The following is a 25,753-nucleotide window of genomic DNA, read 5'->3' on the forward strand; positions in this document are numbered from 1 at the left end:
TGAACGCTGCTGGTAGAGCAGCCTCGTGATGTGTCAACCAGCAACTAATATGAGCTTCCTGGCAGGAAGGTAATTTATTATTCATCTCTAGGTTTATAGAAAACTCCTTTATTTTGACAATGGATGAATATCGATGATAATTATCTACAGAGTTTTTCCTTTATGAAGGAACAACAGCAAATTCCTTTCATTACATAGAAACAATTTAAAAACAGCAGATAAAAGCGCTGAGAAAAAAAAAAAGAACGATGAATACACATGAACAAAACAAATAAAAAGTTAAAGTAAAAACAGCAGCAAAGTACAATAAAGAGAGAAAAGGAAGCTGCAGATGGACACCAGGTGTGGATCTTTATGCCGTTGTTTCCTGACGGTTCGGTTCGCCTCACTGGCCTTGTCTGATGATGATGTCCGACATGTCGTCAACCTTCACCAGCTCCAGATTCTGGAACGGAACAGAAACAACATCACTGATCAAATTACTGTTTGTTTTTAACACAAACTAAAGCCGGTTATACACTGTATGATTTCTTCACTAATTTCACGCAGCTACAGCTCACACTGTACAACGAAACCACAGGGTTATAAAGTTCACGGCTCACGATGTTTGTTCTCACACTGTGCGACCCGACGCTTTGATGCGATTTACCTGCTCACACTGTACATCTAAAAACCAGGTGGGACTCAGCTCCTCATTGAGATGGCGCTACTCGGACTCGTCTATCCGGAAACAAGTAGAAGAGGAACATGAAACTCACTAGAGTGAAATCTGCTGCCTTGGCTATTTGGGCAATTTGTGCTGAAAGCCCTAAAAAGAAAAGGAGACGACGTATTTGGACAAAGACATGGCTGAGCAAACATGGCTACTACGGTCTGTCAGTTTGACAGAAAGAACTCCATGGCACCCCCGCCATGATGCTGTTTTTTCATCTGAGAGGAAGAAGAATCGTTTTTTGCAAACTGAGCGATTTGACCACGACCACCTTAGGACGGCCGACTGACTTTCAAACAGGTTTGATTTTCTCCTGATCTTACGATTCCTCATGTGGAGGTGGAGCTGAAAATCAGCCTGATCGAAAATTCTGGTATGACTGGAAAATCGTCCTGAAAAGGACAAAAAAAAAATCGTACAGCGTACGCCCGGCTCAAAGAGTTAGAAACAACAGAGCATGTTTTAGTGGGAAAGTAGTTTTATTTTAACATCCACTGGTGATCAAATTGGGAATCGCGGGTATCGCTGCTGACCTCAGTAAGTACCGATGTAACTTCTGTTTAAATGTGACTAATGATCATGTTTCTGTTGGCTCCCTCTGATATCTGCTCCTGTTAACCTGGACGGTTTTACTCTACTGGCAGTTTGTTAAGAGAGGGAACATCTTACTGCTGGGACTGAAGTCATACAACAGTCCTTAAAACTGTGTTCCCTCTCCAAGAACCTCGACCCTCTGAGGAAAACTTCAAAACCATCATATCCACACGTCCAAAACTACAAAAGTATAGAGGATGATCTTTTATTTCCGGGTGGATCAGCTAAATAAGTGGTCCTCCTAACTGTCAATCATTCTGGTGATATGTTTACGTAAGGCCCTCCTACGCGCTCTTCTCGTTAGCTATCTTTTTCTGCGCTCTTTCAAGCGTGTATCTGTGGTGAGCTACGGTTTCAGAGTCATTGAAGCTCACCTTTCTCACCGCGGTTCTTTGAAAATAGCCGAGGGTCGTAAGAGAAAGTGTCTACAAAGTGTATCAGAAGAGGCAGATATATCTAAGAATGATTAGCAGGGAGAGCTCTCCTCGCAAAGCATTATGGGATTTGCAGTCACAGCGGCCCGCTGTCGCTACCCGACAGCAGCAACTAATAGCAAAGATGGCTCAGGCATCGTGCGGTGTGCCTTCGTTATGTGACCAACGGAGCAAACAGCAGTGATCATCTGTACGAACTGTCAGTTAACTGAGTTCACTATATCGTCCCCGCTCTATATAGTGATTGAGGGATTTAGGGGTTAGGGCAGACGGTCAGACACAGTAAGCGTGTATAAGCTATGAGAACCGCAACTTTTAAACAGAGCGTGCACGATAAATGAGTTTTTGCACGCTCTCTTTTTGAAAGCGGAGAGTTTGGGTCTTTTAAAAAACTCCACAAAACCTTTATCAGGGGGAGTATGAACCGTCCTGACCAGTCAGAGCTTTGTTTGGCCTCCAACATTAAAATGAATGGTTCCTCAGTTCCTGGGTTAGTTACACAATACCAGAAAACATTAACAACAACCTGGACTGAACTCCCAGCTCTGAGGCTCTGGATCAGGAAGGTCAGAGCACTCTTCCTGCTGAGGAGACTCAGGTCTTTAGGAGCGCTCCTGAAGACCTTCTATGACTGCTGTAGCATCAGCCATCTTCTATGGAGCTGTCTGTTGGAGCAGTGGCTTATCTGGAGCTGAGAGGAAGCGGCTGGATGAGCTGATCAGGAAGAACAGCTCTGTGATTGGATGCCCTCTGGACTCAGTGCAGGAGGTGGGAAACAGACGGATCCTAAATAAATGAACATCTCTGTTGGATAATGTCCCCCCCCCCATGCATGAAGCTGGTGCTGAACTGGACAGCTCCTTCTGTGGCAGCCTGCTGCACCTTAAATGCACCAGGGAGCGTTATCACAGATCCTTCCTCCCAGCAACTGGAAGAGTCTAGAACCACCACTGTTCCCAACAACCTCAACCAGTTCTTCCATTCAGGCTGATTTTGCACAGATTCTATCTTAATTAAATAACCTGCTGCTATTTTCAAATATTTATTACTGTAAAAATATCCACAGCTGTATATTGGTTATTTATTCTCCAGGTGCACAGTTTTATATTGTTAAAACATTTTACAGTGCTGGATTTTATTGTTTATTTTTTAACTCTTCACTATTATGTTATTCTTATACACTTTTCTAAGGTATATTTGTGTGACCAATTTTTTCTATAAACTTTTTGCTTTAAATCCAGATTTCCTCAGTGTGGTCTTGTCTGTGCCTCCAACGCTGTGACCTTTAACCTCTAATCTGCGAGGGTCCAGCTGACGGGCTGGAATATGTGAGGTAACAACCCCTCCTGTGATGTCACTGCTGTGGACAGCAAAGCTGTCATCATGAAATATTAGCTTAGATCGTACAGCCTAGGTGGGAATGTTTTCATTTTCCAAAAAGTAAAAAAATAAAATGCAGTGGGTCGATGTTTATAGTTCTTAAAGTTAAACCGGAAAGGCTAAAGTATTAATGGTTTCTGGGTTCCCAAAATTATTTAAGCACCTTTAAGGACCTTTTTTTTAACAAATCAAGGATTTAACAATACAGCATAACACTGAATGCCATCAATCGGTGATTTTAATCAAACACTAAACGGCAGAGAGGATGTTTGATCAGAATCAGGGATGGTAGTTAGAGCTAACATTAGTGTCAATAATATTCAAAGCCTTCATTTTTATGGATGATGTTTAATTGGATGATTTGATGTTTAAGCCTTCATCGTGTTCATAGCCTAAAATATCCACATGAAAATGTCTGCAGAGAATTTCTAAAGCTCTTTACCAAACGTGTTGCAAAATAGTTAAATTCAAGATGCCTAATATTAGCATCTAATGCTTACTGAGGCCATCTAGTGGCGAAAGATTAGATGTTTGCCCAAACATAAAATCAAATCTACTCCTAATTGGACTTGGAAAAAACTAAAGATCTAAAGCAGAGCATAAAAACCAGCAGAGTCCAAATAAAGACAATTATCAACTAGTAAAGGTCTGGAGACATTTCTGATTTTAATCTGTTACTTTAAACATAATTTAACACAGAAATAAAATGAGTTTTTTTATGCATCCATGTTATACATTGAATTTTTTAAATAAATGAAAGGAAAAAAAATAGAAAATGTTTCCATTTTAAACTCTAAAGGGATTTTTGAAGTAGAGAACAATCGTTCAGTTTGTTATATAAACAATTTCATGATTCCCATATATTATAAAACACCTAAACTGACTGACTTAATGGGCGTTAGGCTGCTGGCAACATATGCTGGCTGGATGATGGTGGGGATTTTTGAATATGTCGTATTAAATTAAGCGTTAATTTCTGCATGTTTTGCTCCTGAATTTCATAATAATATAGTGCATGCTCTCCTTGAGCTCTGAGGAAGTCGGGGCAGAGGAGGCTGTAGGCTTTGCTTTGCGCAGGAGGTCTGGAGCAGAGCGGGGCGGATATGGAGGATGTGAGATTTTGGGGTTAGACACCGTTGTCGGACAACATGCAGTAATTTATAAATCTTTTAAATGAGGTTGGGTCCGGGTTAGCCAGCAGGTAGGTCCGGATCCGGACCGTTGTCCGCTAATCTAAACCAAAGAGTAATGTCGAACCAAAAACAGATCTGTCTGGAGCCGCAAAAATGTATAAATGCTATATAAGCCTCCTAAGGGCTCCAAGTGTATAGTAGCCCACAATTAAAGCTACAGTGTGTAACTTTTAGCGACATCTAGCGGTCAGACTGCAGCAACATGAACATCTCCCCCCCACCGCTTCTCCCCCCCAACAGTATGGCGAGCGTTACGGGACAAAATGTCTTCCACAACGTCCGCATCACCTACCTTCTCAAGTGATGAGGTTTGTTTACATAGATAATTCTACAGATAGTATTTCATTAGTCTGTGTAGGGTATAGATTTAATGTAGACTTAAGATAATAAATATACCCGTTATTTTTTCTACATCGTTGTGACATTTTGGCGATCTCGCAATCGCTAGTTTGTTGCCTCTGCGCTGCCGTAGCGCAAAGATGTCTGCCTCCATGGCTGCGAGACCCGCTCCTATGTAATTATAAATAACGAATTCTAAGGCAACGCAAATATTAAGGTTAAGAGGCTGAGCTCGTAGATGATGATAAATAACATAGTTATGTATAACATATTACATTTCTGACTGTATATCCCTGTAATTATTACACACTGTAGCTTTAAAGGCTGAAATACATAATAAGCATTCATTATGAAATGTTTATTTTCCCTGCAGCGCAGCCTGGAGAAAATGACACCATGTGACTAATCTGTTGTACAATATTAACCTTCCATTATTAATCTATTACGTTTTCTTTCCAAAAAAGTTAAAAAACAATCCACTGGACTTTGTTTAAAGACGTTTTGCTTCCCATCCAGGAAGCTTTTTCAATTCAAAATGTCAGAAATAGCGTTGAGTCGAAGGCTTTATAAAGTAGTCCAACAAAGCCTAGTTTACGCTAAATTTTATTTTAGTATGAGAAAAAAAGTCAGAATTCTGACTTTTTTTCTTCATATTATACTAAAATAAAATTTAGCGAAAACAAGAAAAACCCGCTCGCGACAACTTAACCCAAAGGTTTATTTTAACATAAACCACTGCACTAATGTTTCAAATTTTGAAAAGCTTCCCATACAGGAAGAAAGCTAAAAACACACAAATGACAGATATATTTGAACAATTATTTAACTGAATTCACAAACTTTGTTTTAGCAGGGAACAAAACAAATCAGTTTTAAAGCCCCAACATAACCAGTGCTAAGTCTTTTTTGCAGCTATTTTTCTTTCTATGGTTTTCTTAGTATGTTTGATTTGGTGATAAGTGGAGGCGTTGCAGAGACAAGGGTGGAACTAAACTGAGAAATACCGGCTGTTTCTCTGTAACTCCATTTTGATGCTTTGTGTTTCGCATGTGCGACTCCACTGCCTTCATTCCCATCGTTCTGAGCTTGAATGACTTCTTGCATTAAATCCACTGAGCCTCATGTATGTTCCCTGGTTTTAGCCGTGGAGGAAACTCTTGGCTGGAGACAATTTTGGTTACATTTACACTTGCTCATATTTTCCAGACAAAAAGTTAATGGCGCATCTCCCAAATGTCCCGGCCGCAACAACGCTTTATTGGTTCCGCTATCGGGACGGAACCAATGATGGAGAACCGTTGTTTTTTTTAATTTTTTATTTCAGTTTCCCATATTAAACTGAAATATTTAAGAATCAGTTCACCTTTTTTAATATTCTTGCATACGTCTAAGGTGCGGTATCGGCTGTTGATCAAGTCCCAGTGCTGTATCTGGTGTTTGTCACAAGGCGCTATTATCCAAGTCATCTTGAAAACATTCTTCTTCCAAATGTTGGCTACATATTACGGGTTTTTTCTCTGGCCAGAAGTTCGATGGCAAGTCCTCCCTCTTCAAGTTGGCGATCCAACGACCAACCCGTCCGTGGAGGATCAGGAATCAGAAAGGTGGAATAACTCTTTATTTCACTTTTCCCCGATGTATTCCAGCATCCAGCTGCCATGCACGTGGGCATTGCCAGTTTCACTATAGCTCTGGTGAATTTCAATGGTGAAGTCCTCTGGAAATCTTCAATAATTGTTGTTGATTGCAGATGTGTCTAGTACTTCCCATTGATTTAGCTTGGAAAGCGGGGAGAATGTATTTGGGGAAAAATGGCCACTCCCAGACTTAGTGAAAATTATTATTTTTTTTTTAATGATTAACGCTAAATTTATTAAATCCCTGTGATCATATTCGTTTTAGGTATAAATAATGATCCGTTGATTACTCCTTGCTGATTGGACTTTTCCTTTAAAGAAAAACTAGGCAGCAAAGTGGCCTTTATTAGTGGATGATGGGGGAGTTTAGAGATTACATGCATGAGTTGAAGTTTAAAATGTAAATTCTATGCAGGAAGCCTCTAAAAAACAGATCTCTGTGGTATGAAGGAACCGGCCTGCTGGAGCAGAACAACCGACCCACCTTTAAACATTCAGGGAATAAGTCCGCCTTTATTCTCCAGGACTTTAACCAGCAGAACCGACTCGTAAAAGGAGTTGCGTTCGAGCGCACTCACCTTTTCATTAGCAAGATGAAGCAGAGCGACAAACGCCAGCGGCACCGACAGGTTCTGAGCCATAGTGCTTGGTAACCTGGACCCCCACAAGGAAAGAAACAGAACAAGAGAGACGCTTTCAATAAAATTCTGCTTTCCCTGAACCAAAGTCAGACTTATCTATGCAGTGAAAGTGGAATGAATTAAAAAGCACTAAAGGGTGATTGTTTTCCTGCTGAATGAGCTCGTATCCACGGCGGTCATGCAGCAAGAGAGCTGCTCTGATTGTTATTCTTCACGTGTGTCCTGTCAGAGCAGCCAGGGCAGCAGGTACCTTTGAAGCAGAGTCTTTGTGGTCTGACTGAAGGCTTTCTCTCCACACACTGGAGCCGCTGCAGTCTCCTCCTCCTGCTGGGAACATCAAGGTAAAAAAAACAATAAAACACACTAGAACACACACAATTGAACAAAACCAGGAGAACCCAGACGGCTCCCTGCTGGAGGAAACTCTGAATGCAAGACTTAAGAAAAAAAGAAGAAAGGGAGGGGGGCGTACCTGTTTTGGTTTTTCTGGGACCTCTGTTAAAAGCGTCCACATGCTGCTCTTCAGCCTCTTCATGTCCATTTTCTTCGCCGTCTTGGCGTAGTTGATTTCTATTTTGTTCACCTTAAAGCAGAACAACAGGCATTGGAAACACAGACCCATAAAAAGGTTCACATACGTTTCGAGATGAGAGCTTCTGCATGCAACAGGCATATAGACAGGAATCTGAAAAGTGTGGAGCTGATTTCCTTCTATAATCCTGAAAACGGCCCCACTGTTTTTAACGGTGCGTTCTAAACAAACGCCATTCCAGCCACATTGGATGCTGTTGCTTTCTGACATTACGCCACCAATCGCCGGGGCTATAGTGGCTTCACCGTCCCATCAGACCAGAGGAGCTTCAACCCGCAGCTTGCAGAGCCACTCACGGCGCTTCGTTCATTATAGAACATTAGACCCTCCAGAGATGCTCCTGGTTCAGTGGGTCCAGGAAGTACTTCCACCTGAAACTATCCTGGGTGTGGGTTCCTGTCCTGATCTCCTGCTACTCCTGTCTGAACGCCGCCAATAAAACCTAAATCAAATAAAACTTAATCCGACTTACCCTGTGTGGCTCTGGAACCAGATCCCCCTCCCCGTATGTGGTCACATCCCCAAGATCTTGCAAAGGTGGAAGTAGACCGTCACCCGAAGGCGGAGAGTCTTCTGAACCGCCAAATCCTTCAACATCCTCGTCACTGTCCCCGCCCTGAAACAGAGGTAGAACAGCTTCAGCCTAACTCCCAGATTCCCCATACTCCGTCAGCGCTCCTCTCGTACGTCGTGCTGAGTTTTTGTCTGTCTGTTAATTAATCAGGACTGTTCCACATCCACCGCTACTCCTCCACACGTCACCGTCCACGTACTAGGGGTGTAAATCACACCCATCATGGCGATTCGATTCAGTATCGATTTCCTGACCCAACGATTCAATTATTTTTGATACTCAAGAATACACCGCGATTCGATTCAATTGTTTTTTGTTTGTTTTTTTACACCTTAGGCTAGACAATGTTTCAAATTTGAAATAAATCAATGAAAGCTGTAATATCGTTATGCATTTTTTTCGAGAAACAACAGCAAATAACAGAAGTAGAAAAGTTGCAATCCATCTATTCCTATTAAAACCTCATTCCCCTGCGTTATAGATTCTGAAAGGCTTTGCATCAAAAAATACTGCACATAATCAGTGGAATTCAATACCTCGGCTCCAGACGTCCCGCCCCCTCCACAGACGCTCCACTGCTCTTCTCCCAGATTGTAGCTGACCGCAGACAGGAGGCCGGGTTGTTTTGTTTTTATGACCGCAATTGCGGAAAACAACTCGTGAAGTTTGACCCGCTAGAAGAGCGAGGTGCGCGAGAAAGCTAGGACCCTTTTTCCACCTGGATCTCCGCTCTTTTTGGCCCTCATGTCCCTCCGTCGTCGGACTAAACTCGCCCCCACTTCCTCGCCGCCTCGGCCGTATCTAGACCCACAGCGTGTAGCGCAGACCACGCTTCAATACTGAGCATAAATCAAAAATGTCTGCATCAAGCTCACTGCGACACACTGCTGTAAGAGTATAACCAGGAAGCGACGTAGGAGGGCAAAATAGGTTTAGCGCCACCGCAGCACGGGAGGGAGAATTACGCCCAGGAGCAAATGGATAAAAATAGAGCGGAGGAAACAAAAAAAAAACAACAAAAACAAAGAACAAAGAGAAAATCCGGTTTGTCAAATTAAAATATTGTAACGACAGATCGGTAACTACAAATTAGAGCATAAATCTTATATATATATATATTCTCCCAAAGCTAAGACTGTTAAATTAAATGATTGGATGCAAACTATCGGTACTTCAATAGACCAGGAAACAGATTTCTCATCTCCAGTAAAAAAATATTTTTATACAGAGAGGCTTAAAAGTTTCATCAAATCCAGTCAAAAGAAACTTCTTATCACAGGCCTGGATGAAGAGTTTGGAAGCAGAGAACAAACATAGATCTTAGTTAGATTGACAGCAAAATGAAAATATTCGGGCAGAAACTGCACATATGCTGGATGCTGATCGGGATTTTTTTAAAATTATGTCATACGCAATTAAGCGTTAATTTCTGAATTTTTTGCTTCTATGAATTAAATATAATAGCGCGCATGCGCTCCTCGAGCCCAGAGGAAGTCGAAGCGGAGTAGACGGGAGGAACAGCGGAGGCTGTAGGCTTTGGAGCGCAGCAGGGCGGCGACGGAGGGTGTGGGATTTCAGGTTTTTGATTTCTCAGAATCACTGAGGGATGAACCCAGCATCCTTCAGGTCTGCTCCACTGACGCTGCTTTACCTGAAGACCTGGGCAGAAGTTAGCCGTGTCGTTGGCGTTGTTGTAGTCGTAATCCCCAATGTTCTCTCCAAGCTCTCCAGACAGCCTCTTCTGGGCCGCTTGACTCAGCTGGTGGTGGAAACACGTTTTTATTTTTTTTAACATCAGGTTGAAAATAAAAACTTCAACAGTTGGACCGTTTGAGCCGAGCCTCACCGAGCTGCAGGGTTTGAGGCTAAGCTGGGAAAGCGTCTCTGGGGCAAAGCTGAAATCTGCAGGGAGGGTTGTCTTCTTGTTGCTGGCACTGAGGGCCGACTTGCTGTTGGTGGTCGCCGCCTATAATGACCGACAAAAGAGAAACTCTTATCATTTAAATCAAACGTGTGGGAGTCATCGGATTTTCAGCGAACTGCAGAGGATCACTTGGATAATTACAGATTTAGTTACATTACAGCCACAAAACTAAAAGGATTAAAGGGGATTATGTGCTATAAAACAACACAGAAATATGCCTAAAAATAATAATGCATAGATTAAAATGTTCCCAAAGAAAAATCTGAAAAGTGTGGCATGCAATTGTATTTAGAGTCAAAGGTTAGAAAAACCATCCGCTGCTGCAGCTTCAGGGTTTCTTCTGCTTTGCTCAACTAGACACAGAATGTTTTACCAATTCCCTTTTTTACAAAATAACTTAAAGTAGTAGCCATTCAAAATTTTCCCCACTTTCCTTGATGGTTCCTCTAAGATTCCTTTTTAAACCTCAATATTTGTAATAAAATATTCTTTTTGTCATGATTTGTGGACACTAAGATCTAAAGAGAAGCATCATCTCTGGTTAGACCCTGTAATTCAGTGAAAGGGTGGAGTCAGAGGGAAAAAAAATATGGATGCCGAGGAGGCGGCCAGTGGCTGGAAGATGGAGAGGATTTTGCTGCCATTCGGCTGCTGGGAAGGGCCATTTTAAATGGCTGTTACTGGAAGCCCCATTTCCACTACCCTTTAGACGGCGGGCAGAGATCGGTCCGAGCACGGTGACCGAGATACTAGTTGAGTCTAAATGACACGCACACCTGAACCGGCCCAGATCAGACATAACAAAACTGCTCTAACATGGTGCTAGTTCATCAGTAGGGCTCAGAGCGGTTCAGTTCTGGCTCGGTTCTTAGATAACAAAGAGCGCATGAGCAGACTGCGTCATCCTCTTACAGTCAGCCTCCGTAATCAGGAAATTTCAGACATTCATAAAAATCCTAGCTTCCCTACCGTGCCACATGATTTCCAGTGCTTAGCAGTGTGATGAACCTTAACATCTGTCGTCGTTTCCTGCGTCTATAAGCCCTGATTAGACTATCGTTTGTCGTATCCACTTCCCAAAAGCTGACTCTGTCAAGTATAGAGATGGAACGGTTTATAAAAACCGTCCGAACCGTTCGGTTCGACTGTCTCGGTTCGGTTCGCGTGTGTTGCGTTCGGTTCATGCGCTGCTCCTTTTTCTCATAGGCGAAGCGTTTACACTCCAGAGTAGAAGGTGGCGGTACTGCGACCAAAGCCAACTACCAGTAGTAAACAAGAAGAAGAAGAAGCGAAGCAGCGTAGCCGGGTGTAGCAGGGAAAAAATCAGTTGCTGTGGAGAATTGTGTGGGTATGGCGAGTGGGAAAGAACAGGAGTTGGAAGACGCGCCAGCAGCACTTTATAGGTCTGCTGTATGGGACCACTTTGCATTTAGAGCGACCTACGATGACGGCGGAAAGAAAGCTGTGGATAAAAGTGCAACAGTGTGCAAGCATTGTGCAACACGTTTTGTTTATGCCAACAGCGACATGACCAACATGTCAGGCTAACAATCAACATATACCGAACCGAAAACCGTGACCACGAAACCGTGAACCAAACCGAACCGTGGATTTTGTGAACCTTTCCACCCCTAGTCAAGTAGATTCACCAAATTCTGCCTTCTTCGCCGCGCTCTCCACAAACTTCCTGAATGTTACGGGCGCCACCATGTTGATTTCCTTGTTTACCTCTAGAGAACAGTAGTACCCTAGATTGTCACTAGGAGCGCTTAAAGGCAGCGCTATAGGTAAACGCCTGGGACCTGGGAAGCCATAAGAATGCACTACTAGCAGCGTTCTGTGGCACACATGGCCTCAGTAGATCTGCTCCCCCTCTCAGCCCCCCCACCCTAATGTAAGTGATGTATTGTGATGAACTGAAACTTCAATTGCAATGTGAATTGTAGTTTACAATAAAGATTAATTTATTGATTTGTGTAATTGGGGTAAGGATCCAAGCTCGGCACGGATCGGTTTTCAGAGGGTAGTGGGAATGGGGCTTTAGTGAAACCGGTGTTCAATGGCTGCCTCTGATTTGTCCAAGGCCTCTTTAACAGCTGAACATGGGGGCTGCAGCTCCTGGTGGAAGCTTGCTCTCCAAATGTCTGCTGTGTTCTTTAAAACCAGAACCTTTTAAAGATTTCTATTCATTAAAAAAAAAAAAAAAAGTTGCAGATGACATGTAATAAAACGTGGAGGAGTACTGGCACATATCAAGGCACTGTCCAAGTCATTTTAAATGGATGTTCACTGCCTTATTCCAGTAAGCTGGAGGCAAAATAATCCAGATTTAGATAAACAACTTTAATTCTTAAGTTTTTGTGAATAAAAATCACAGCTGATCAGAAGCATTGCCCGGACCTCTAATCCCACTGACTAATCCCATCCTCTGCCTCCTTTTAGGAAACACTGCGACCGTCAGAGGCTCAGTGAAATTCAGCGAAGGCACAACAAGAAGAGTGAGTCAGTGATGTTAGGCATGAACACCAACCACAGTCTGTCATTAAGTAAACAGAAAAACATCTGATGCAAACAAAAACAAACAATCATCTGTTGAGAATTTAAAACTTTCCATTTTGAACGGTTGGAATAAATCAGCAGCGCTGTAGGAGGTTTACCCTGGTGGTGCGGAAGTAGTTGTCAAAGTTGACGTCGTCGTTGAAGTCGATCTCGAACGTCTTCTTCGGCTTCCTTTTTCGCGTCTCTTTGTCAGGAACATGATCAACTAAAATGGAACAAAGAGAAGCACAATCAGTTTCCTGTAAACATGCATTGGAAGAATGATTGATGAACTCTGAGCTAGTTTAAGAAAACTGGAACCTCAACAGCTAAAACGATATAAATCTGCTCTGTGTTTCTCCCCTGCTGCTGGGAAAAAAGGATATTTCTATCACTAGAAGCACAGAACAAGAAAGTGTGTTAGTACAACTAATTCCTGTGTGAGGAGGCGGCCATTTTTACTGTCCCTGCTGGAAAAGGACTTTAAACCACAGCGGGTCTAAAATAGAGAAACATAAGCGTTCATTTTAATTTACTGAGCTGGTCTGTTTCCAACATGCTGCACTGATATAGAACACATCCGTTCTCAGGACGTCCCAACTGCATAAGCTGGAACTAGAGAGTGCTCTTATTTTGAAGGGCCGAGTGTTTTTCTTTTGACATGGTGAAAAAAATAATAAGGATGCGAGTCAGACCCTGATCTGCTCATTAAAATCTGATGCTTTTAAGTCTAACCAGTAAACAGCTACTGGTTAGTGTTTATAACAAGTCTAACCAGTAAAGAGCTACTGGTTAGTGTTTATAACCAGTCTAACTAGTAAATAGCAACTGGTTAGTGTTTATAACCAGTCAAACCAGTAAACAGCAACTGGTTAGTGTTTATAACCAGTTTAACCAGTAAACAGTTACTGGTTAGTGTTTATAACCAGTCTAACCAGTAAACAGCTACTGGTTAGTGTTTATAACCAGTCTAACCAGTATACAGCTACTGGTTAGTGTTTATAACCAGTAAACAGCTACTGGTTAGTGTTTACCATAACAGCTACTGGTTAGTGTTTATAACCAGTAAACAGCTACTGGTTAGTGTTTATAACCAGTCTAACCAGTAAACAGCTACTGGTTAGTGTTTATAACCAGTCTAACCAGTATACAGCTACTGGTTAGTGTTTATAACCAGTCTAACTCGTAAACAGCTACTGGTTAGTGTTTATAACCAGTCTAAACAGTAAACAGCTACTGGTTAGTGTTTATAACCAGTCTAACCAGTAAACAGCTACTGGTTAGTGTTTATAACCAGTCTAAACAGTAAACAGCTACTGGTTAGTGTTTATAACCAGTCTAACCAGTAAACAGCTACTGGTTAGTGTTTATAACCAGTCTAACCAGTATACAGCTACTGGTTAGTGTTTATAACCAGTCTAACTCGTAAACAGCTACTGGGTAGTGTTTATAACCAGTCTAAACAGTAAACAGCTACTGGTTAGTGTTTATAACCAGTCTAAACAGTAAACAGCTACTGGTTAGTGTTTATAACCAGTCTAACCAGTAAACAGCTACTGGTTAGTGTTTATAACCAGTCTAACCAGTAAACAGCTACTGGTTAGTGTTTATAACCAGTCTAACCAGTAAACAGCTACTGGTTAGTGTTTATAACCAGTCTAACCAGTATACAGCTACTGGTTAGTGTTTATAACCAGTCTAAACAGTAAACAGCTACTGGTTAGTGTTTATAACCAGTCTAACCAGTAAACAGCTACTGGTTAGTGTTTATAACCAGTCTAAACAGTAAACAGCTACTGGTTAGTGTTTATAACCAGTCTAACCAGTAAACAGCTACTGGTTAGTGTTTATAACCAGTCTAAACAGTAAACAGCTACTGGTTAGTGTTTATAACCAGTCTAACCAGTAAACAGCTACTGGTTAGTGTTTATAACCAGTCTAACCAGTAAACAGCTACTGGTTAGTGTTTATAACCAGTCTAACCAGTAAACAGCTACTGGTTAGTGTTTATAACCAGTCTAACCAGTAAACAGCTACTGGTTAGTGTTTATAACCAGTCTAAACAGTAAACAGCTACTGGTTAGTGTTTATAACCAGTCTAAACAGTAAACAGCTACTGGTTAGTGTTTATAACCAGTCTAACTCGTAAACAGCTACTGGTTAGTGTTTATAACCAGTCTAACCAGTCTAACCAGTATACAGCTACTGGTTAGTGTTTATAACCAGTCTAACTCGTAAACAGCTACTGGTTAGTGTTTATAACCAGTCTAACCAGTAAACAGCTACTGGTTAGTGTTTATAACCAGTCTAAACAGTAAACAGCTACTGGTTAGTGTTTATAACCAGTATAACCAGTATACAGCTACTGGTTAGTGTTTATAACCAGTCTAACCAGTAAACAGCTACTGGTTAGTGTTTATAACCAGTCCAACCAGTAAACAGCTACTGGTTAGTGTTTATAACCAGTCTAACCAGTAAACAGCTACTGGTTAGTGTTTATAACCAGTCTAACCAGTAAACAGCTACTGGTTAGTGTTTATAACCAGTCTAACCAGTAAACAGCTACTGGTTAGTGTTTATAACCAGTATACAGCTACTGGTTAGTGTTTATATCCAGTCTAACCAGTAAACAGCTACTGGTTAGTTTTTATAACCAGTCTAACCAGTAAACAGCTACTGGTTAGTGTTTATAACAAGTCTAACCAGTAAACAGCTACTGGTTAGTGTTTATAACCAGTCTAACCAGTAAACAGCTACTGGTTAGTGTTTATAACCAGTCTAACCAGTAAACAGCTACTGGTTAGTGTTTATAACCAGTCTAACCAGTATACAGCTACTGGTTAGTGTTTATAACCAGTCTAAACAGTAAACAGCTACTGGTTAGTGTTTATAACCAGTCTAACTCGTAAACAGCTACTGGTTAGTGTTTATAACCAGTCTAACCAGTATACAGCTACTGGTTAGTGTTTATAAACCAGGTTAAGAACAGTTACTGGTTAGTGTTTATAACCAGTCTAACCAGTAAACAGCTACTGGTTAGTGTTTATAACCAGTCTAACCAGTATACAGCTACTGGTTAGTGTTTATAACCAGTAAACAGCTACTGGTTAGTGTTTATAACCAGTAAACAGCTACTGGTTAGTGTTTATAACCAGTCTAACCAGTATACAGCTACTGGTTAGTGTTTATAACCAGTAAACAGCTACTGGTTAGTGTTTATAACCAGTAAACAGCTACTGGTTAGTGTTTATAACCAGTCTAAACAGTAAACAGCTACTGGTTAGTGTTTATAACCAGTCTAACCAGTATACAGCTACTGGTTAGTGTTTATAACCAGTCTAACCAGTAAACAGCTACTGGTTAGTGTTTATAACCAGTCTAAACAGTAAACAGCTACTGGTTAGTGTTTTATAACCAGTCTAAACAGTAAACAGCTACTGGTTAGTGTTTATAACCAGTCTAACCAGTAAACAGCTACTGGTTAGTGTTTATAACCAGTCTAACCAGTATACAGCTACTGGTTAGTGTTTATAACCAGTCTAACCAGTAAACAGCTACTGGTTAGTGTTTATAACCAGTCTAACCAGTATACAGCTACTGGTTAGTGTTTATAACCAGTCTAACCAGTATACAGCTACTGGTTAGTGTTTATAACCAGTCTAACCAGTAAACAGCTACTGGTTAGTGTTTATAACCAGTCTAACCAGTAAACAGCTACTGGTTAGTGTTTATAACCAGTCTAAACAGTAAACAGCTACTGGTTAGTGTTTATAACCAGTCTAACCAGTAAACAGCTACTGGTTAGTGTTTATAACCAGTCTAACCAGTAAACAGCTACTGGTTAGTGTTTATAACCAGTCTAACCAGTAAACAGCTACTGGTTAGTGTTTATAACCAGTCTAACCAGTATACAGCTACTGGTTAGTGTTTATAACCAGTCTAACTCGTAAACAGCTACTGGGTAGTGTTTATAACCAGTCTAACCAGTATACAGCTACTGGTTAGTGTTTATAACCAGTCTAAACAGTAAACAGCTACTGGTTAGTGTTTATAACCAGTCTAAACAGTAAACAGCTACTGGTTAGTGTTTATAACCAGTCTAACCAGTATACAGCTACTGGTTAGTGTTTATAACCAGTCTAACTCGTAAACAGCTACTGGGTAGTGTTTATAACCAGTCTAAACAGTAAACAGCTACTGGTTAGTGTTTATAACCAGTCTAACCAGTATACAGCTACTGGTTAGTGTTTATAACCAGTCTAACCAGTAAACAGCTACTGGTTAGTGTTTATAACCAGTCTAACTCGTAAACAGCTACTGGTTAGTGTTTATAACCAGTCTAACCAGTATACAGCTACTGGTTAGTGTTTATAACCAGTAAACAGCTACTGGTTAGTGTTTATAACCAGTAAACAGCTACTGGTTAGTGTTTATAACCAGTCTAACCAGTAAACAGCTACTGGTTAGTGTTTATAACCAGTCTAAACAGTAAACAGCTACTGGTTAGTGTTTATAACCAGTCTAACCAGTATACAGCTACTGGTTAGTGTTTATAACCAGTCTAACCAGTATACAGCTACTGGTTAGTGTTTATAACCAGTCTAACCAGTAAACAGCTACTGGTTAGTGTTTATAACCAGTCTAAACAGTAAACAGCCACTGGTTAGTGTTTATAACCAGTCTAACCAGTATACAGCTACTGGTTAGTGTTTATAACCAGTCTAACCAGTAAACAGCTACTGGTTAGTGTTTATAACCAGTCTAACCAGTAAACAGCTACTGGTTAGTGTTTATAACCAGTCTAACCAGTATACAGCTACTGGTTAGTGTTTATAACCAGTCTAACCAGTAAACAGCTACTGGTTAGTGTTTATAACCAGTCTAACCAGTAAACAGCTACTGGTTAGTGTTTATAACCAGTCTAACCAGTAAACAGCTACTGGTTAGTGTTTATAACCAGTCTAACTCGTAAACAGCTACTGGTTAGTGTTTATAACCAGTCTAACGAGTAAACAGCTACTGGTTAGTGTTTATAACCAGTCTAACCAGTATACAGCTACTGGTTAGTGTTTATAACCAGTCTAACTCGTAAACAGCTACTGGTTAGTGTTTATAACCAGTCTAAACAGTAAACAGCTACTGGTTAGTGTTTATAACCAGTCTAAACAGTAAACAGCTACTGGTTAGTGTTTATAACCAGTAAACAGCTACTGGTTAGTGTTTATAACCAGTCTAACCAGTAAACAGCTACTGGTTAGTGTTTATAACCAGTCTAACCAGTAAACAGCTACTGGTTAGTGTTTATAACCAGTCTAAACAGTAAACAGCTACTGGTTAGTGTTTATAACCAGTCTAACCAGTAAACAGCTACTGGTTAGTGTTTATAACCAGTCTAACCAGTATACAGCTACTGGTTAGTGTTTATAACCAGTCTAAACAGTAAACAGCTACTGGTTAGTGTTTATAACCAGTCTAACTCGTAAACAGCTACTGGTTAGTGTTTATAACCAGTCTAAACAGTAAACAGCTACTGGTTAGTGTTTATAACCAGTCTAACTCGTAAACAGCTACTGGTTAGTGTTTATAACCAGTCTAAACAGTAAACAGCTACTGGTTAGTGTTTATAACCAGTCTAACCAGTAAACAGCTACTGGTTAGTGTTTATAACCAGTCTAAACAGTAAACAGCTACTGGTTAGTGTTTATAACCAGTCTAACCAGTAAACAGCTACTGGTGTGGACCGTGCTGCAGCTGCTAACGAACGAGCAGCTCTAATTAACCCAAACAGCTCATGTTCTTCAAACGTCCATCAGAAGGAGGAGATCTTCTTCCTGATGGATCTCCTGGACGCTGCGTTAAACACAGCGGGCTGCTTCCTCTCACTCACGTTTGTGTTTGGGTTTGAACTGCCAGTATCCGGGCCCGGCCCAGGTGGCCATGGTTCTGGGGCTGAAGTAGGAATATTCCCTGGGCTGAGAGGAAAGCTGCAGACACATGGTGGCGATGTCTGCTTCTCCGATGGGAATCACATCGCTGCTTGATCAAAAGACAGATGGTTTCAAATGAGCAGAGAAAAAAAATGAAATAATCAGATTTTATAGTGTTTAGTCCTCCTACCCAACACTCACTGAATGAAAAGTGGTGTGTCAATAAAGATTTAATCCAAAGCTGACAGATTCCAGGTCATAATGCGAGACACACCTGGGGTGAAAAGTAGGGGGGGGCGATATATCGAATATACTCGAAGTATCTCAAGTTCTCCTACGCACAATAGTTAAAATGGCTGGATCGCAGCCATCGATTACAAATTCACATGACAACATTGAGCCGTCTGCAAGAGTTTTATTTTTCCCACACACTTTGAATGCATCATAAACCCTTTCTCAAAACAAGAATATGTTCTGTGCGGCGTGCACGCACGCTACAGCAACCGGCAAACAAAACATGGCGACAGCAGGTGTTTCAGCTGAGCGGTATAAAATGAGCTCACTTGTGAGACGTCCCGCAAAAAACATTGCTGCAAAAGGAAGCAGTACAGATTAATCCTACCAACTAAAAAGTAATCTGCTGCAAAAAGAAGAATGTTTAATAAACTGCATGTCAGCAATAAAAACGTTCGATAAATCAGCTGTGAAGCCGATGGCGCTGACCTCGTCGTTTGAAGAAGTGACCCCCATATGAGAGAAACAGGGATGGAGGGAAATCACAGACCCCATTTATTATGTTATTTAAATGTTTTTTAGATGCTCTAACACCTCTGATGAGACGTTCAGAGGTTTTGCAGCCGTTTTCTAAACATGGCGATGTTCTCAAACGTATAACTTTTTATGCTTCTTCCCAGCATGTAAAGATCAATGCAAATAGTTTTGAGATTGAGTTTTGCTCTGAGAATAATCAAATTTTTGTACAGTATTTCCACTTTTTTTTTTTTATGTTAGATAAATTTCTTTTTTCATTTCGCATTTGCAACGCACAAAAGGGCCCTTGTTTATTTAGCATTTTATTTAGTATTGCATGTTTTCGAATGTAATTTAACCATATAGTGGTATATATCATGTATAGCGATATAGCCCAAATATATTGTGATATTAGATTTTCTTCATATCGCCCAGCTTTAGCGGAAAGTGTTTTTTAGCTTTATGTTTGTAGCGATAGCACAAACTGGAGTCTGAACACTTGCAGCTTTGGAAAACTGTCCAAACCAACGGTATCAGTCCTCCTACCTTCCTTTGCCTGAACCAGACGACTCACAGCCCTCCCTGTGCTCCTTGGATCCTTCCTCACAGTCAGCTAATCCCTCCTCATAATCGGCATCAAAGTCGGGGCAGTCGTCTTCCTCTGGCTCTGGCTCGGCGTTCACGTCGAACACGTGCTCGCCCTGCTTCATCTTCTCCAGGAGCTGATTCATGGTCTAAAGGGCACAGAAACCGTCGCACATAAAAACTTAAAGCAGGACTTTTAACATCGAGGTGAACTGCATTCAGGTTAATAATTTACTGCATGATTGTTATTAAAAAACTGCTTAAATTAGCAAAAAAGAAACTTTTTGCTCAAGAGCAGTTAGGCACCAATAGACATCTTAAAGTTGTAGGGAAGCGGCTGTTCCAATCGTTGCATTTCCGAATTCTCCAGAGTGGCGCAGGACTTCACACGAGCGAATAAAGTGAATGTGATTGGTTGATTATCAAGGGGGCGGGATTGTTGTGGCGGAAGGTTCACAAGCAGGTTGGATTTTTCAAAAGCCGTTTTCTCAAAAGCATCTTGCTAACCAGTTAGCAACTTAGTGCTAGCAGGTTCCCAATGGGAAATTCCACTGGTACTAAGTAGCACTAAATTGGTGACTTAGAAACGACGCTGTCAAGGAACGCTATGGACAGAGGAAACATGCAAGAGGAGGAAAGTTTAGTGTCGGAGGTCGTTTCTATTTTTTAAATAGAAATTGTCTGAAATTTGCATCTGATAAGTACATTTATATACATGTTTAAGCCAGAATGATTTGACATTTAAATATGACTTCCCTACAACTTTATATATATGAACTGTTGGCTTTGAGTACAATTATGTAAATATATATAAAACACACTGACTTTATGAGATGGCCTAAGGTAAAATGACAAAAAACTTTCTTCTCTGAAAATCTCCATTGATAGAAAGATAAAGAGGCTGAAGCTAAAAGCTTTCAGGCACACCAGGTTCCACCCGGTCTGGACGTCACTAGATCCATCCATGTGACACACATGCAGGATTTACTGTACAGGACTGTTTTAGGAATTTCTAGGTGAAAACATGCATGGCTAAAATCATATCTGTTTGTTTCACTGAAGCCTGAATTTAAAACCAAACAATAGTTCAGGACGTAGATACTAGAGATAAATGAACCGGGTTTCATTCTTTAGGAGACATTCATCAACACGTGGTTTCTGAATACCACCTCTTATGCTACGTTCAGACTGCATGCGCTGAAAGCAGCAAAAAAGCTTCTGCTGCTTCATTTCTGATGCTCGTCCACATTAAGGTCAGGCGTCCAGTAAAGTGAGTCCAGATGCGTCTGATGCTTCTGCTGCTCCTGTGTTCAATGCCAGAGAGCGGCTTTGCTATATTAGCTGTGATCAGCGGGTAAAGAGTAGTTTATATCTATTTTTAAGCAAGAAAGTCCTCCTGAAAACTTTGTCTGTGCAGTCAGTTCATCCAGATTACCATCCTACCTTCAAAGATTATTTTAATAAAAGGAGCCGCTCAGACCCTCGTACACCTTCCAATTTTACTGGATGATCTGGTGCGCTAAAAGGGAGTTTTTCCTCTCGACTGTCGCTACAAGCATGCTTAGTGTGAGGGGTTGCCTTTGAGTCAATGAGTCGATGCAATCAGCTGGTTTTCCTTACATAGAAAACTTTGAATCAATCTGACTGGATGATCTGGAAAGTGCCTGAGATGACATGTGTTGTGCTATAGAAATAAACTGAAATGAATAGAAATTATGAAATGAAAGCTTAATGCTACGTTCACACCGGACGCAGCAAAATCGCGTCTGCTGCTTCATTTTTGCTGCTTGTACCAGTTAGTTCTGACGCACGGCTAAAACAGCTGTGCTGCTCTGGCTGCGTGGTGCAAAAGTGGCTCTGACGTGCGTTGGGCGGAGCTTCACTAGCCTTTCTCTGCCTTGCAGCTATATTTGCTGTGATCAGTGGGAATAAAGTAGTTTTAATATGTTTTTAAGTGAGAAAATCCACCTGAAAACGTAATCAGTGCAGTCAGTTCATTCAGATCATCATCCTGCCTTCCAATATTATTTCTGTCGGAGCCGCTCAGACCCCCACATACCAGCGGTGCGCCGACAGTAGGAATCCCTTCATCAGCAGCCTCTGGCGGGGTCGCCTCCTCGCGGTTTACCGCGGCAGCTGGTAGGTGTTTTTCATCTAAATAATCCAAACTGCAGGCAGCAGGATAATAAAAGTGAACATATTCTGCCGGCAGATTTCTGCATTTTAAGTTAATTTAGGCGTCAATAAACTGTTTAAAAGGAGTGATCATAGCGCTCTGATCATCAGCGCTGTGTCTCTCTCCCTGCCAGCTCCCAGATCAGCTTCTCTGATTGGTTGACGCGGCGCGTCGAGCAGCAAAAATTAAATTTTTCCATCTCGAGCAGCAGCGCGTTTGCGGCGCGTCAGATGCTTAAACGTACCCGGCGCGCTGCTTCAGCTGCTCAGACGCGCTGCGCCTGCTGCTCAAAACGCGCCGCGGGACCTTTTGCTGCGCCTTGACGCGCGTCAACCATTGACTTTGCATGTAAACTCGCTGCTTCTGTCGCGCCAGCTGCGCCCGGTGTGAACGCAGCATAAAGAAGCTGGTGTGGAACAATCTAGTATAAATCTTGAAGAATTTCAGTTCAGAAGATCTTTAGGTTTCAGGGTTGATGGTTCCTCTAACCTGCTCTGGGTTCCAGCTTGTGAATGAGAAGTCTTGCAGTGAGGGACAGATGCAGCTTTTCTGCTGGGAGCGCTGAAGTCCGGCTGGCAGAGACAGAACGCAGAGGAAGAGAGAGAGAGCTTAGCACCCCGGGTACATAACAGCTCCAAATGCATCAGATATTCAGCTCATTCCACACAGACCAACAGATGCTAACTAGAAGCACAATCCTTTTCTAATAGTTACTGTCTTTTACCCTTGAACGGAGACGTAGAGACTCTCTGTGGACTCGGTGGAGAGTAGGAGGGTCTGGACTGCAGGAGGGTCAGGTGTGAAGGAAACAGCAGCTCGCAGTGACTGTTCTCACTGAACAGGACAGACAGGAAGACTCCTGCTGTGCTGCTCTCATCAAAGGATGAGGCCATGCGCTGGAACATGGGGTCCACCTGGATGTGTGGCGGGGAAAGTTAATCTCAGAACCACCAATAATCAGACACGGTTTCTCCGTTAGCGCCTGAGCCGTGATATAAAACAGTCCTCTCACCTCGCACCGCCTCTCAGACTCTGCACTGTTGATGTTGCTCAGGTTCTGCTCCACCGTTTTTTTGGGAGGCCTCTTCTTCTTTGGCTGCTTGGCCGTCATGTCGCCTGCGGCTGCTTCGTCGTCATCCCCGCCCTCGTCTTTCAGACGCTGGTCTGCGTTTACACAAAGAGCATAGTGGTAATGGCATGGATCAGTGTTTGCTTTGCTCTCGCAGCTAAAGGCATGTTTTAGAGTCTCTACACTCCAGTTAAAGCTTAACCAATTACTAAATCTGTTGGCAGTTTTTTTTAATAATCTATTAATCACGATTAAACTGATTAATTGTTTTAGCGCCAAATCTGACAATAGAAGAGAAGCGTTTTCCTACCATTTAAAGGCTATGAGTGAATTAAAACTTCTATGTAAAATATGTAATTCCCTGATGGGTTTTCCACTGAAGCGTGTTGCGTTCACCAAAGAAAAAAAAATCTGACAGCTTATCTCATAATAACCAGATCTTATCCCGTAATGATGAGATAATATGTCATATTAGGAGCAGCATTGCAAAGCAAGTCCGCAGAATTGTTTCGACGATAGGGCCACGACTCGCTGGAAATAGCACTGTACCTGCAGGAGCCTTTAAACCAGCACGGGATGATTTATGGTTATAAATTAATGCATCTGAGCTGCATTCCAGCTCACTTAGTGGTTACCTAAAGAACTGTCTGCTGGTACCTTCTCAAAATCCTAGATCCAGCAGGAGTACAGATGAGGCTTCAGAGTTGTTTAAAGTTGTAGGGAAGCGGCTGTTCCAAAAGTTGTATTTTCGAAATCTACCGAGTGGAGCCCGACTTTACATGAGTGAATAAAGTGAATGTGATTGGTCCATTATCAAGAGGGCGGGATTGTTGTGATGGAAGGTTTGCAACCACGTTTGGTTGTGGCCGGATTGTCGGAAGCATCTTGCTAATCAGTTAGCAACTTAGTGCTAGTAGGTTCCCAATGGGAAATTCCACTGGGACCAAGTAGCACTAAATTGGTGACTTAGAAACGACGCTGTCAAGGAACGCTATGGACAGAGGAAACATGCAAGAGGAGGAGAGTTTAGTGTCGGAGGTCGTGGATGAGTCTCCTCCGTCATCCATTTTTTATTTAGAGGAGGAAAGCGGGGACGAAGATGTTGTGGAAGAGGACGCCAGGGCGGCAGAAGCTTGGTTTGGTGTAGAAGGCTTCCAGCCGTACATGTTTGAGCCCTTGCCTCGCAACGCTGCCAGTTCTGTTAGCTCTACGCCTGCTGAAGACGCAGACGTCCATCCCCGTGAACACTGGGACGCAACTCAATGTGAAAGGAAAGGATTCTGATTTCAACCGTTGTGTATATTAGCTGCGACACATGAATCAAGATGCTATGATTGAAAAGATTTGATTTACAGATGACCGTTGATATATGATTGGCCGAATTTCGGTGTTCAGGCTGACGTAGAACTAACTGGCCTGCAGAAGATAACGAGTAAAAAAACACAGATTTTAAGACAGGATTGTTTTTAAAATAGAAATGTTCTAACTTTTGGGACAATATGTCTGATAAAGATTACATTTATATACATGTTTAAGCCAGAATGATTTGACATTTAAATATGACCTGAATATGACTTTAAAATGACCATCACGTCGATTCATATGAAAAACTATGGAATCTGTATTAATGGAGCCGTTGAGGGATTTTCATTTATGGTTATAAGGCTGCATGTTTCCCAGGGTTATAGCGGGGTACTTTAATGATGAAATGGAAAACAGAAGCAGAACTCCAACACTTATATCAGGTCAGACCTCAGTACAGAAAACTGTTCAGTGGAACAGATGCAGATATTTCTAAGTGATCATGAAGACCAGCTTTGTGTGAGATGCTTCATTACTGGCTCAAGTAATCATAACCAAGTATATAGTTAAGATCTCATAATTACGAGATTTTCTCAGAATTACGAGATAAAATATGGTAATGAACTCCCAATTTCTGATTTTTTTTGTTGATAAATTCAATAAACTTCTGTAGTTTTCTTTGTGGGTTCTGGGTGTAAATGCAGTGTTTCAACACGGTTTTTACCTTGCAAGTTTTGTGATCAATAGTTATTTATTCATCTAGATTTGAGTTACATACACTTAATTGCTTATATAATTTCTTAATGTGTGTCACCGTGTCTATTCTCATAAAGATTTCTCCTTATGCAGCCTGGTGGATATAGAGAGATGACTTTTCAGTGGAACCATCTCAGTTCTCCTTAATATGATCGATTAACAGGACTTTCTTCCAGTTCCTTCTTGTCTCCTGGTAACCTGTTTATAACTAATGCTGGGATCAAACTACAAAATGTGTGGATTTTTACAGGAAGGCTTTAAAAAGCAAAGGTCACCCTGGATGTAGTGCCCCCCCCTATGGTTTAGGAACCTTAGTGAACATCTGTCAGTGTTGGATTCTCACCCTCTCCAGGTTTTGTCTCAGCTCCGAGGCCACCCAACACCCTGTAGGCATCAGCATGAACAGCATCCACTCTCACAGCGTAGATCTTTGTGCTGGCATCCAACGTACCGGCCGCCACCTGCAGGACATCAGTTTCATACACATGGATAGTGTCACATGTTGAGGGATGATATCATGAATCCTAAGGACATCTGTATCATATGAACCTTTAAATAAACTCATCAACCAAAGTTAAAAACATTTAATTATTCGGTCCTATGTGGTGAAAATCTAAAAGCTATTAACAT

At 41.6% G+C, this 25,753-nt stretch overlaps 1 protein-coding gene across 2 annotated transcripts in view; it reads right to left on the reverse strand.

Annotated features, from left to right (window-relative positions):
* Window positions 1-298: 298 nt before the first annotated feature.
* Window positions 299-25,753, reverse strand: part of ncaph (non-SMC condensin I complex, subunit H) — a 31,937-nt gene continuing 6,482 nt past the window's right edge. The window contains exons 5-18 of one of the 2 annotated variants that reach the window (XM_038282000.1): window positions 25,467-25,584; window positions 23,009-23,160; window positions 22,721-22,910; window positions 22,486-22,568; window positions 19,782-19,969; window positions 18,446-18,591; window positions 12,678-12,784; window positions 9,943-10,062; window positions 9,748-9,855; window positions 7,995-8,138; window positions 7,403-7,513; window positions 7,181-7,257; window positions 6,868-6,943; window positions 299-445 (exon numbers count right to left, since the gene is read on the reverse strand). In XM_038282000.1, coding sequence (XP_038137928.1) covers window positions 386-445; window positions 6,868-6,943; window positions 7,181-7,257; window positions 7,403-7,513; window positions 7,995-8,138; window positions 9,748-9,855; window positions 9,943-10,062; window positions 12,678-12,784; window positions 18,446-18,591; window positions 19,782-19,969; window positions 22,486-22,568; window positions 22,721-22,910; window positions 23,009-23,160; window positions 25,467-25,584 — 1,680 coding nt within the window. In that variant the 3' untranslated portion in view covers window positions 299-385. Of the gene's footprint in view, window positions 446-6,867; window positions 6,944-7,180; window positions 7,258-7,402; window positions 7,514-7,994; window positions 8,139-9,747; window positions 9,856-9,942; window positions 10,063-12,677; window positions 12,785-18,445; window positions 18,595-19,781; window positions 19,970-22,485; window positions 22,569-22,720; window positions 22,911-23,008; window positions 23,161-25,466; window positions 25,585-25,753 lie in introns of both variants that reach the window. The other variant, XM_038281999.1, reaches the window with a different exon arrangement.

The sequence above is a fragment of the Cyprinodon tularosa genome, unplaced genomic scaffold (assembly GCF_016077235.1).
Source record: "Cyprinodon tularosa strain WSP-4 unplaced genomic scaffold, ASM1607723v1 ctg178, whole genome shotgun sequence".
NCBI lineage: Eukaryota > Metazoa > Chordata > Actinopteri > Cyprinodontiformes > Cyprinodontidae > Cyprinodon > Cyprinodon tularosa.